A 13,675-nucleotide genomic window follows, 5' to 3' on the forward strand; every position below is an offset into this window, starting at 1 on the left:
ACTCGGGCTCTGGCTCTCCCGGGATTGCGGTTTCGGTTCAGGATTGTCGCTCCTCCGGAATCGTTATCTGGGAACGGGCCGGGCTCGGTCAGGAGGGGGGTGAGCTGTAACAATGGGTGTCACTCAGTTTCATATTTTGTTACTGATATCATTATCTTTACTATTTTAATATTATTAATAGTATTATTTTAAGTTTTATTTCTATTATTAAACTGTTCTTATCTCACCCTACAAGACTCCTTGTCCTTGCCCCCCAATACTCTCCCATATCCCCTGGGGGTGGGGGGAAGTGGGTGAAGGGCTGTGTTGGCAGCTAGCCAAGTGAAACTATCACAGTAGTGAAGAAGAAGCTGGGCCACACTAGTACAAGAGTGACGACACAGCGCGTTTTGGATGGGACACGTATCCCAGAGTGAGCTTGTGTACCAGCAGTAGTAGGTTTTATTTTTAGAACCCAGCAGTCAGTGAAACGATGGACTGCTGACACTGCAGGGCACAAAATGAGTTCCCAAGCATATGACCCACAGAGCAGTAAATTATTCTGACTTGACCATTACCCACAGGTAATGAAGCTAATGAGCTAACGAGGAGCTGCCAACCCGGTGTTGGTGTGGGGCAGGAGGTGTTGGCCTGAACCCATTCCCTTCGTGGTGAATGGCAAGTTGCTCAGCTGTTAGCATGGGAGCAATCTCAAACCCTTCATCTGTCCAGCTGGGAGTTAAAATTTTGTGGGGGGTACGAATAGTGGTGGAAAAGGATTATTAAATGCTTCCAAATTTGAAAGTCCATCCAAAAATGACCAAAGGACTGTCAAGTTTGCAAGCTGAGTTACTGCTGTAAGGGTGGGAATCTCTCAGGTGATGGTTGTTTCTGTCACATTGTCATTAGCCTTAATTGCACTGTCAGTGCTGCCAATTTAACCCTGACCCCAGCTTCCATCTTGTTGTTCTTTGCTCACTCTGGTTTCTGCTTCCAAGCAAGCTGGAGAGGAGAAGGGCAACCAGAAAAGCTGCTCCAGCATCAGGGTGAACATGTAGCTCATCCAGGTAAGCTGCACTCAGTCATTACATTTTTCCATCTCTCTTTTGTCTTGCAACACCGTGTTCACATCTGTTTATGATCTGGCAGTGCAAACGCTTGGTATCATTTTAATATTTATTCTTGTGAATAACCCCTCAAAAATGAAAGAATTAGCGTTTGTATGATCAAAGCCATCGTGAACTCTGTGTTCTCTGAGGTGGCAAGTGTGTTTTAAATTTGTTCCCTAAGCTGCTTTGAACACTGTGGCCACTGCGAAAGTAATGCATAACAATGAGTTTTCAATAACAATACTTAGTAATTCTTCACTGATGAGAAGGGAAAATGTCTGATTCAAACATAATTTTGTTAGATGTTGGGTTTTTTTTTTCCTTGATGAGACTGTTAAATAAGCATGAATGAGGTACAGCACCTTGGGTTTTATTAGAGGCATGAGTATCGGGCTCATTCACAAAATGCTCCTCATTACTGCGTGTAATTGAAAAACAAAATAAAATAGTCTCTTTAGGAATTTAACATACATGATTTATTTTAAAGAGCTAAAGCTGTGGGAGATAGGCAGCATTAATTCTGTGCATGTTCTTTTTAACTTGCATTAGTTTTTAATCCTTTTAATAACTCAAGACTCAACATTCCTAGTTAAATGTGCCTTTCTTTTTAATTAATGCTTACAGTCCAATGTCAGGTCACTTTCTCTAAGCGTGACTTGGATACTTAACTTTATTGCTCTTGGATTTATGTTATGGTGGGACCCAGCATTATCAATCATTGTGCTAGATAATCTAAAGACTTCTGACAAAGATGATGGCCCAGTTCTACATCATCAGAAACAACAGTAGGGCAAAAGCTATAAATAGCAGCACCTGGGGAGGGAGGATGTGGGAGGGAAGGCAAGGCCAAGAGGAGAAGTTTAGATGTTGTGGAGTTTTGCAGAAACCACTACCCCATGTTCCCAGCATGGGAACTTCTCTGTTGCATAGAGCTTCTTAAAAATATAAATCACTATAAAGTGATAGAGAAGTAAAGCTAACGCTGGACAAGGTGGTTGAGGATGAAGCAGGCTTGTGATGGGAATGGTATTTTATTAAATGGTATGTGGTAGGAAAACATTTCGAAATTACTCTGGAGGTTTCTCTTCTGCTTCAGTTCTTTTTTTGCTGGGAGAAGTTGTCTCACCTTTCCTAATTTTTAGTGAGTCAAAGGACAAATACGAGCTGAGTTAGCGATGGCTGGGGCGTGTGGCAGTCCCAGTGCAAGGGGTGATACACAAATGTACTGGGAAGGCTTTGCCCTTGCTGGTGGCTGCCGGTGGTGACACTCCTTTCATGCCTTGGGTAGAGTAGCTCTCGTCCCCTGCCATGATGAAGTCAGGGATGTTTCTGCTTGCCATGCTCACCATACCTGGGAATTACATCAAAATGCAGCCATGTTTTAAACAAATGTCTTCATTAACAACTTGGATACAGGACTTGAAGTATTGCTAACAAAGTTTGCTCATGACACCAAACTGGAAGGAGCTGTGGACATTCTCGAAGGCAGAGAGGCCCTGCAGAGAGATCTGGATGAATTAGAGAGCTGGGCAATCACCGACTGTATGAATCTGAACAAGAGCAGGTGCTGGATTTTGCACCTGGGACACGGCCACCCTGGGTACACACAGACTGGGGAAGGAGAGGCTGGAGAGCAGCCCTGTGGAGAGGGACCTGGGGGTTCTGGTCAATGGCAAGTTGAACATGAGCCAACAGTGTGTCCTGGCAGCCAAGAGGGACACCCGTGTCCTGGGGGCACCCAGCCCTGCACTGCGAGCCGGGCCAGGGAGGGGATGGTCCCGCTCTGCTCTGCACTGGGGCGGCCTCACCTCCAGCACTGGGGGCAGTTTGGGCACCACAGGATAAAAAGGGTCTAAAGCCCCTGGAAAGTGTCCAGAGAAGGCCACTAAATTGGTGAAGGGCTTAGAGGGGAAGGGTATGAGGAGAGGCTGAAGTAACTTGGTTTGTTCAACCTGGAGAAGAGGAGACTGAGAGGAGATCTCATGGGGGTCCAGAACTTCCTCCCAAGGGGAAGAGGACGGGCAGGCGCTGATCTCTTCTCTCTGGCCACCAACGAATGCCAGGAGCAGAGGAAATGGCAGGAAGATGTGGCAGGGGAGGGTGAGGTTGGCCATGAGGAAAAGGTTCTTGAGGCAGAGGGTGGTGGAGCACTGGAACAGGCTCCCCAGGGAGGTGCTCATGGCACCAAGGCTGACAAGATTCCAGAAGCATTTGGCCAACATGTGCCCTCAGACACATGGTCTGAATGCTGGGATTGTCCTGTGTAGGGACAGGAGTTGGACTGATGATCCTTGTGGGTCCCTTCCAACTCACAACATTCTATGATTCTAGGAAATCTCTGAAGCCTGTCTCTCCAGTGAAGCCCGTTACGTTCTGTGCCGCACGACTTTGATCTTGCAGAACAGTCTCTTTATATTAAGTAATAAGGCATCATTTGGTTTGCATTTCACCCATTCTTTATCACATTTACATTCAGGTAATTGCTTCCACATGCTCTTTAGTAAAAGAAAAATCCAACTGCAGTTCAAGCATGTTTACATTTATGGATGGATTGAGTACGTCAAGTGTCCATGCTTTTTTTTTTTCTTTTCTCCAAAGTCACCAATCCTCAAAGATTGCTTTGGAGGCGGGGGGGGGAGGAGAAGGAGAGTCAGTAATTCATGTTTCAAAATTTTCCAAAATTGCTCCCAACTGAGATGTTTTCCAAAGCCCTAATTTACCATCCACAAAGCTTTAACGCTTGCCATGCCATCCCGTTTATGTCAGGGTAGGCCTCCCGTGCGTTCAGTCACGTGTCGCTATTTAATATGGCAAAAGCTTTAACTCTTTCTATGTTACAAGCTGTAAATAAGCTAAGGCTGTGAGTATTTCTTCAAAGTGGAACAAAGCTGTATTTTGTAGGAATTTGGGGTGAATAACTCCACTTGTCTCCTGTGCTGCTAGCAGGAGAAAGTAGTTTGCCAACTGCAGTGTGAATTGTGAAGCTTGAGAGAACAGCCGTGTGAATGTATGAATGTTAAAATACACTGGGTTTTATTTTAATATTTTTTGTATCAAAGCTATTGAGAAAGTGTAGAAAGCAAGTACGGGCTGTACTGGAAGACGTAGAACAGATCCATGTTCCATGTGCTGTATAAAGATTAATCTTCATACACTGACAGTTGTTGTCAGCAGAGTTGACATTTTTTTTCCCCCCTTTTGCTAATGTTAATGTACTAGCACAATTTACCAGAGACATTTACAGCTGGTAAGATGGAGTGAAATGGAAAGAAGCTGTGAGAAGACAAACCCGGGAGATTTGACACCTGCTTAGGTGACAGGAAGCATGAAGAGAAAGGGAGAATCTCTTATTCTAGGGTCGTGGCAAACTTTGCCAAAGTCTGTTGTTTAGGAACTGTTAGTAAATGTTGGAGGAGTGTTGCTTGTCTTTTTTTACTGATGTTGTACAGGTTTTTGCAGGGAAGGGTTGGGGAGTGGGTTTTTTATTTCTCCAAGGGAAGGAGCACTTTAACCAGTCTCTCTTTTAAGCAGAGTATAGCGAGACAGTCACAACTACCTGGATCTTAATCCACCTGACTGTATTTGTGTAGTAAGTAGGACAGAGGACCTAGAGAGAACCGGATCTCCTTGTAGATACTGCTCTGTGCAGTTAACAAAAGTGCTACTATAATATCCAAATCTCATTTCTGTGTAGGTACTGAGTGACCTCCAAAATGTCCCACACAGATCATCTGTTTATCCTGAGCACTTATTGTAACATAGAAGCACTTCATAGGCCTTAAGGTAGGCTTCCTACTACTGTTCTTACAAAGTAAGATGGAGATAAGGAGTACCTCAGTAACTTAGGTCCTGTGAAATGCAGGTCTAGAGGGGCTTAGCTGGACACATCCTCAGGACCAGTGTCCTGCAGCCTAGCAGAAGGGTCCCAGCACCTGAACTGAGATTGCAATTTTAGTAAGTTAAGGGCACAGTTGCAAGCCCAAGGATGAATCATAGAATGGTTTGGGTTGGAAGGGACCTTCCAAGGGCATCTAGTCCAATTCCCCTGCAGTGAGCAGGGACATCTGCAACCAGATCAGGGTGCTCAGAGCCTCATTTGACCTGACCTTGGATGTTTCCAGGGATGGGGCTTCTACCACCTCTCTGGGCAACCTGAGCCAGGGTTTCACCACCCTCAGTGTAAAAAATTTCTTCCTTATCTCTAGTCTAAGCCTACCCTTGTCCAGTTTAAAGCCATTTCCCCTCGTCCTATCGCTCCCTGCCCTTGTCAAAAGTCCCTCACCAGCCTTCCTGCAGCCCCTTTAGGTACTGGTAGGTTGTTAGATGGTCCCCTTGGAGCCTTCTCTTCTCCAGGCTGAACAGCCCCAACTCTCAGCCTGTCCTCACAGAAGAGGTGCTCCAGCCCTCTGATTAGTTTCCATGGTCTCCCCTCACAGGGCAAGCACTCCAGCCCTGACTGCCTTGGGGGCAGTTTTGGGGGCCCAGAACTGGACAATGTATCTAGGTGTGGTGTAAGGAGTGTTGAGGAAGGGGATCTGCTTCATCTGCTGGCCATATTCCTATTCACATCGCTTTCCAGACCCCTTGTGTTCAGTAGGTACCTGCCAGGTTATTTGGCAGCAATGAGCTCAGCACAGTCTCCATTGGGGAGCTGGTGCAGCCCCATCACTTGGCTGCCCACCTGAACACCACCAACCCCATTGCAAGAGAGTTGGGCTAGCTGGTGCTAATGAAGGGAAGGGGTTAATTTCTCCTGGCTTGTACATAACCCTGCACTTCCAGCTCAGTAGATGGAAGGAATGTGATTAAATTAGTGTTGATACCAAGTCTGAGAACAGATGTGAGAGTGAATTGGCAGAGCTGGAATTCAGAGGGGATGAAAATAGCAAAAGGGAGTGGGTGGGAACTGTCACACATTTGTGCTACAGGTGCTTGGTATAGACCCCAGCATTTGAAGACTCCTGTATTTTTCTTCTTACTAATTCTCATTAATTCAGTTTCTCTTGTCAGCAGGGCCTTTTGCCCTTAACATTGGTGTCCAGCAGTTCAAGCCTCCTCCCACCTGAAGGACAACTTGGGTAAAAAGTTCCTTTCAGCTCCAAGTAGGCAAAAAGGTATAAATATTGACAGCTTCACTGTCTCTTGCACAAGTCAACACTTGAACTCATTTGCTTCCATTTATAGATAGGGAAACTGAGGCATGCAGTGCAAATGTCTTTAAAAACAATCAAACAAACAAAAAAAAAACCCAGCCACTACAGCATGTTCTTAATCCTTTCACAGAAGCAACTAAGACTCTGCAAAGCCCATATTTGCACAGGGCTTGTGAAATCTGTGTTTCCCTTCGGACCTGACCCGTCTCTTAGTTGTTGCCCCTTACTTTCAGTCTGTTCATGGGGTTAGGTTTATTGGTTTAGGTTGGGTTTGGGCTTTTTTTTTTTTTTTTTTGCACTGGCTGTAACATCTGTCTTCTAACAGGAGCAAACACTTAAAATCAGCCCAGGCTGCCCGTTTGCAGTGCAACATATGCACTTGTAACTCAGCTGCAGGGATGTAGCAAGCCTTTCCATCAAAGGGTGGGAAGACTTGTATGGTTTGGATGTAAAGTGAAGCCTTCAAAGGACCCCCTGCTCCTTGCAGCAACCCCTGTCAGTCTTGCCACCACCCATTTCCTCAGTGGATGTTTCAGGATCTATGTCACCGCTCTGGAGAGTTAACAGCACTCTTCTCGCAGCTTTACACACAAGTAATATCGGCTGTAGTCAGCAAAAAGCAGAGTTCTGCAAACAGGCTTGGCAGCCAAGTGAAGAGAGAACAGACCATCCACCGAAAAATTTGGTATTGCATTTATTTGTAATTCTTTAATCTCCCTGGTGGTTTGTTCCACATTTGCTGTTATTTACTTAAAAAAGAGGGAGAGCACTTCCAATTTAACTACGTATCTGTGACACGGTATTAGAGCATTGTCTTTGCATACAGAGATGAGAAAAATCAATTGCAGTTCCCAAGGGGCAGAGGTATTGGTTGAGAAGGTCACTAAGTACTTGCAGTTGCCCAGCGGACTTGGAACCAGATCACCTCTGTGCTACATCACTGCTGAAAGGGGACAGAAAAGGAACGTGTGTGCTGGGGCAATGTGCTTTATGCTTTCCAAAGTACTCTCACAAAGGGCAGAAGACAGAAGGAAGCAAGGCAGTGGGCATGCCCAAAGAGCCATATTCTGTTGGTATCATTCACAGGCATATACCAAGGATTACTTTGGTCCACGTTGTTGAATCTAAGCTTGTAGCTCCTGCTCAGGAGGAATAGGTTGAAACCCATCCAGCCTTTACAGGAAATAGTGCTGTTGCAATGCTGTCAAGGTCACCATCAGCCTGGGTTGTCTGCTGTGTGAGTGTTAGCAGCACAAATCAGGCTGAGCTAAGGGCTGTAACTCATATCATCAGCATTCTGTGGATCATGTCCTTTACCTTCCTCTCATTGTCATTTTGGATATTCATTTAGCTCCAGTGAATGATTGTTGTGATTTCTCTTTGGGGTAATTTCCCTGTGTGGTGCGTTGTTTTTCTGTATATTCCTTAATCACAGGCATATACAAACTCGCTCTTTATGAGTAATTTTATGTATAATGCTTATTGTTATCTTTGAATGCAGGTGGTTCACCTTTGGACAAAACAATAGAAAAATGCAAGTTACAGAGGGGAAAAAAACCACTGAAAATCACTGCCCTCCTAAAAAAAAATATAATAATAACAAAATAAAAAATTAAGGCTATCAGCTATTAAGCCTTTTTGACCAAATGGAGAAACTCCATGTACCCAAGGTCAGTTATTGTACATGCACATTTAGTTCATGTTCTGGTGCACCATGTTTAAAAGTGATCACAGGTAGACTGAAACACCCTTATGTTCGCATTAATTACTTGCCTGCCAGTGGGGAACAGGTGTTTTAGAATATACTTTGAACAGAAAGTGAAATTTTGAGGAAGACTTAAATTGTCTGAGTTCCTTAGAAATGCATAAAATTATCCATTGCTTAATCAATTATACACACATACATGCCCTGTCCTGCAGAAGAGGCTGGATCAGGCATCTGCATTATTTGATGTAATTATGTTGGTTGTAAAATAAAATGCAATTGATACGGAGTATTTCTGGGTTTATTTGCCATATGTGGCACACAAAAGCAAATGGTAGGTTAACTCAGAATTTTTATTTCAAGTATGTTACACACACTGATATGTAAAAATTGATTATAAAAAAGCAAATGTGGCATTAATTTACCATGCTCTAAGTAAATCTCATATCCTTTGTAACCATTCTTCTTTGGGTCAGAAGCCCCTTGGACTCCATCAATGGAGACATCTACCCTGCTCACAGAGGCACTACTGAGTGATGCACAGTGCTTTCCCCCATCAGTGCTTCAAAATTAAACAAAGGATTACAGAAAGAGCATCCTTGTCACATCCTTCATCCTGGAATTACAAACAGCATTAAAAAGCTTAATGTTGCAGTTCAACTCTTGAAGGATTGGTTTGGTCTTTTTTTTTAAGATCACGTTCTTAAGTGCTTGCAAATTCTCATGTCTTGACTCAAATTCTCATGTTGTGGCATAAACACCCACAGCTGATTTAGACTCCTTTTTCTTCACCTTCTGCACTAGCAGTCTGATAAGGGAGGTTCTCCTTGATTTCAGATTCCCAAACCTCTCTTCCTGTCTTTGGTCCAATAGGACAAACCTTCTCTCCCTTATATTGTGTGCCTGAGTTTCTCATGTCCTCATCTCACATATACTACACACTGTTGGCACCAAAAGCAGGTGTTCATATGTCTCATCTTCCACTCCTATACCTCACAGCTGGCTTAGTACATCCCAAAGATAAGGATGGTTGATTTCTTCCAAGCCATGGCTTTGGTCATCACTTGTGTAACTTGGCTGCCATGAGTGTTGCATATATTTGGCTTCATGTTTTATAAACCACAAAATAAGTCATCTTTACAAGCTCTTAATATCACAGGCTGCTTCATTCTTACTTTCATTGCTTTAAGGTCAACAGTCTCATTGGAACTTCCTATGGATTCCTATGGAGATGCTTCTGAGAAATAACTGATGGACCCATTATGCAAATACATCCTTCGTCTCTTGCAGAGATAGAAAGTTCCTCTCTGTCCAGAAAGATTTCTAGAATGTCTTCTCCCTTCTTACATTTCATCCTGTCTGCCACTCTTGGATTTAAAAATTAATGTTGATTTGATTCACCCAGGACAAGAACATGAAGTTACCTCTCCAGCTTATTTGAACGTTGCATGACAAGTTGTATCTTGTTTGTAGTAAAGCATCAGGCTCGGGACACAGAGCAGAGACAGCCCCACACACTTATCTTTCCATCCCACAGCACTGGTTGTGGAGGTGGAACTAAGAGGAGGGCTCTTAGTTCAGTGAAGAGCTTCATCACCCAGCTTTGTGCTGCCGTGGCCTCCCTATAACCTGACCTTGGTATCACAGGTGTGCTCTTGCTTAGAACAAGAGGGGTGCACTGCAGAGTGAAAAAAGTTGATGCCAACGTCATAACAGCATTGTAACACTGTTGTGTAGCTGTAATTTCTCAGCCACCTAACTACCAAAAGTTACTGTAGTGCATGACGGTGCTTTTCAAGGGCTTGTCCAGCGCAAGCAGATCGCTGACCTGTATTTTCAGGCTGTTCTGAAGAGGCCATATATCAGCATTTATTCCCTCTCCATACCACCAGGACACCGTACCACGTGGCCATCCAGCTTGTGTCATGTTTACTGATGAGCCCATGCTGCCATCAACATCAACTTAGACAGAACTTGAAGAAAGTTCATTTTTGCAAGTGCCGTTGCTGCTTGAATCCTGGAAAGTTGTCATTTCATGTACATTGATGAGGGTGAGCATGTGTTTCATATCTGGTCTAGTTTTTTTATGATTGAGAGACATACTCTCTCTTCTTAGACATGTCTAAAAGAGAAAACAGAAAAGAAAGCTGTTGCCAGAAGCACCCAATACAAAGAAAAGCTGCTGTTTCTTGCTCAGTCAAGGAGCTTTATAGGACAAAAGTTTTAATCACAAAAGGGAATTTCTATTTAATTCAAGTTTTCATATGAACAGCTCTTGCAAGTGTGTTTCCACCTGCCTTCAATACAGGCCAGTGCCTGAAATATTTTCATCAAGTTGTCAAAGTAAAGCCCCAGTCCTGACAACCAGTCTTAAACTTAATGTCACTGTTGAGTTTACTGGAGATAAGGCACAATCTCCACTAAAGGGGAGGACAAGGCAACCTGTGAGAACTTAACAGGCATTTTAAATAATAAAGCTCACTTGTGAGATCAGGACAATATTAAATTTTGATGAAAGCTAGGTTGATACCTGAGGCTGGACCTCACCCAAGAGCAAGATACACATAATTCTACCAGAGTGGTTATCTTCACTACAACTGCACCAGTAAAACTGGGATGTTTTTCACATACGGGAAGGAGGGGTTTCTCTAGAGATCTGAAATTCTTTCAGGACACTGAGCAGAATAGGGGCATCTCTCTTCTGAGTGGTAGCCTTGCTTTCATACTTTCATCCTAACAAATTCCTACAAGATTTATCTTGTCAAACTTTAGTCTGAATGGCACAAATTACTGGCAGGATTGTCAGTCTAAAAAAGAGACAGGCATAAATTTAATTGCTCCCTGAAGATACATGAAAAGCTACATTTAGTTGCAGCTAATTAGATAGTCTCCAATTTTGCTCAGGAGCAAAACAAGAAGGCAAACATTAAATAGGCAGCAGAAGTTAAATTTGACCTCCCAAAGTGCTACGGTTGATTTTGTTTTTAATTAGAAATGCAGCCGGTATTGCACTGTACCAAGACCTGAGGCTCACGCTGCCTTTAAGCCAGAAGGCACAGACCTCCTGGCTCTTCTGCGTGAGGGGGTGACTTCACTGCTACCACAGACAAAACAGTTTTGCTTCTGTGAACTGAGCTTCCCAAATACCTCCTCTCCTCACCTTTCTCAGAACTACCTGCCAGTATTAAAGGTACCAATAAATCCCCCAGGAGGTTCTTTATCAAGGATCTGTTTACCAAGAAAGATGGAGCTTCACAAAAATGATCATCTGAAATGGGGTTATCGCCAATATACAGGTATGGAAACTGAGGCAAAAAAATAGGTGGGCTTGAAGTTGTCCATCGTGCAATAGGTGGGGGAAGGGATCCCAGGGGCCTGTGCCTCCATCCTGGGCAAATGCTGTTCCCAAGAACCAAACCAGAAGAGCTATTGATGTGCTCTCAAATTGAAGAGTAGCTTGCACTTAGAGTAACTGGAAGAAGAAATGGACAGTGGGGTGCAGGAAAATAACTGTCTGGTTTGAGTTAGATCAGGGTGCAGTTAAAACTATCACAACTGAAATGTTTTATCTCTTTGGGACTCCATCCTCTGTTCTTCCTGCACCCGAGTTTCCTCTGGCTTTGAAAATACTGTGTGAATATTTAAAGGATTTGATCATAAATGAAGTATGAATACCAACTTCTGACTGGCTGTGTTAAGGTGGTGCTAGCAAAGAAAATGAGTGGGGTTTAGGGGTTTTTTTGTTGGTTTTGGTTGGTTCATTTATGAGAAACTGAATTACTTACACAGGTGAAAAAGATGAGCAGCAAGTAAAAAATCCCAAGGCAAGTCAGCATGAAAAGCTCAGCTTTATATTTTTTTAATTTTTCATCTTCTACCCCAGGGCAACCTAAAAATGTAAAGCAAGGTGTTACATTTTTCAGGTGTTTGTAAAATATTTTTAAACTGTTATCTTGAGGAAATGCCACATGGAGCATGGGACAGTTGTGTCTCTACTGTACCTGTTACTTTTAATGTGACTGTGCTGCTCAAATTGTGTTCCCCGCTCCGTTCCCCCAAAATGCACTTGTATGTCCCACTGTTTTGGCTTGTCGCATTTTTGATCCTCAGTGAAAAGAAGGTGTTGTTGGACAACTCCAGAGACCCCCCAAGTTCTTTTGGATAATGAGATTCCACATCAAGGACTTTCCACGCTATTCCTTCGCCATCTCCAACCATCTGGAAAACACAAATAGAGATCTTGTCTTGGGCAAGAGCATAATCCTGAATTTTAGGGGAAAAAATGTTTTAAAGCTGGTTTATGGCTGAAAATTGAGAGGCTGAAGAGAAGCAGGGGGAGAACCTCAAAAGCATCTAATACGTTCGTGCTCACAATCAAAAAGTATTTGTTTTTTTGCTTAAATAGACAGTATATTTATAAATAGATACTATAGAGCTATTCTGTAATAGCTTCTTAATCTGCCGCACCTGGACACAATCCTGGTTGAGATGATAAAAGGCAGTGGTGGAGTTTGGGGCAGAAGCCCCAAAAGAGTTCAGACAGAGAGAGAGAGTCCATGGGGATGGAGCTGAGGCACACGAGGCAGCTCTACACAGCTGCTTCGCGGTGGCTCTGGGGACCAGAAGTCCCCAGGAGAGCCTGGCAGCAGGCAGGGAGGCTCCATCGCTGCCAGCACGCTTTCTGCCATGAGGTGGTGGGAATTCAACCTGCCTACCCAACAGGCATGCCTCAGCCCACAGCTCCTTGTGGGAATGCAGCCCTAGAAACTGCACTTCCCTGTGCCAGCTCCTGCGCAAGTGACCCCTGAAACCACAGTGCCTCTCTGGAGGGATGGGGGTTTCCCTCCCCTTCCCTCCCTTCCACTCTTTATGGAACCAAAGAACAAAAAATTGCTTTGACTCCTTTGGATTGGGTTGCGTGAAGGTCATGAGCAGGTTCTGGTGCACTTAGGGAGCATTTGTGTGTTGAATTTCTTAATTGTAACCAGAAGAGCTACATTCCTTGGCACTGCTGAGAGACTGCTGGAGGAATGAAGTGTATTCCCAGAACAGTTTGTACTGCGGGGCGATAGGATGCACTGAAAATGACAATTGGCTGGGAACCATGAAGAAAAGAGAAATCACTAACTTGATTTGAAAGGTGGGAGAAGGGTTTGAATTAGCCCGTGTCCATTCTTATTCATTGACTTTGCTCCCTGAGATTTGAGGCAGCGTGCCCTCCATGAAGGTTTCCCAAGTAATGAATCCAGTCGTTCTGTGGACCAGCAGAGCCAGAGCCAGCTCATACAGTCCAAGGCTCAGCTTTTCAGCCAAACCTATAACTAATGTAAGCCAAGGCTTTATTATTATTATTATTATTTTATTTTAATAGACATATTTTTGGGTTGCATATTTTTGGTGCTTACTTTCTAGCAGTATAGCTACTGCACTAGGGTATGAGTTACGCTGTAAGTTATTAAAATTAACACATTTTTTTTCATACTAAGGTTTGGAGTGTTTGGTTTCTTTTTCATGCATTTGCATGAGGAAAGTGTACTCAGGAGTCTGGAGAGAAATAGGGGCCTGATGCTCCATTATACTTTTCTACTTTTACAGCCTTAAAATGGTGTAAAACAAGCAGCAAGTTGGGGAACTTTTCAGGAACTGGGGAATCAGACTAAAGCACAAGATTTTCATAACTAAAGATACTTTCTCAGAATGGTTTGGGGTTTTTAGTACATCAACTGAAA

At 43.6% G+C, this 13,675-nt stretch overlaps 1 protein-coding gene across 1 annotated transcript; it reads right to left on the reverse strand.

Moving 5' to 3' along the window:
• Nucleotides 1-9,909: 9,909 nt before the first annotated feature.
• On the reverse strand, nt 9,910-12,164 carry CD83 (CD83 molecule; the record flags this gene model as incomplete). The annotated part of the gene is made up of 3 exons (XM_010176220.1): nt 9,910-10,068; nt 11,732-11,835; nt 11,948-12,164. Coding segments are annotated over 3 exons (480 nt in total), but the record flags the coding sequence as incomplete, so codon positions are not given.
• Between the last annotated feature and the right edge of the window lie 1,511 nt (nt 12,165-13,675).

This window comes from Antrostomus carolinensis, unplaced genomic scaffold (assembly GCF_000700745.2).
Source record: "Antrostomus carolinensis isolate BGI_N321 unplaced genomic scaffold, ASM70074v2 scaffold9619, whole genome shotgun sequence".
Classification (NCBI taxonomy): Eukaryota; Metazoa; Chordata; class Aves; order Caprimulgiformes; family Caprimulgidae; genus Antrostomus; species Antrostomus carolinensis.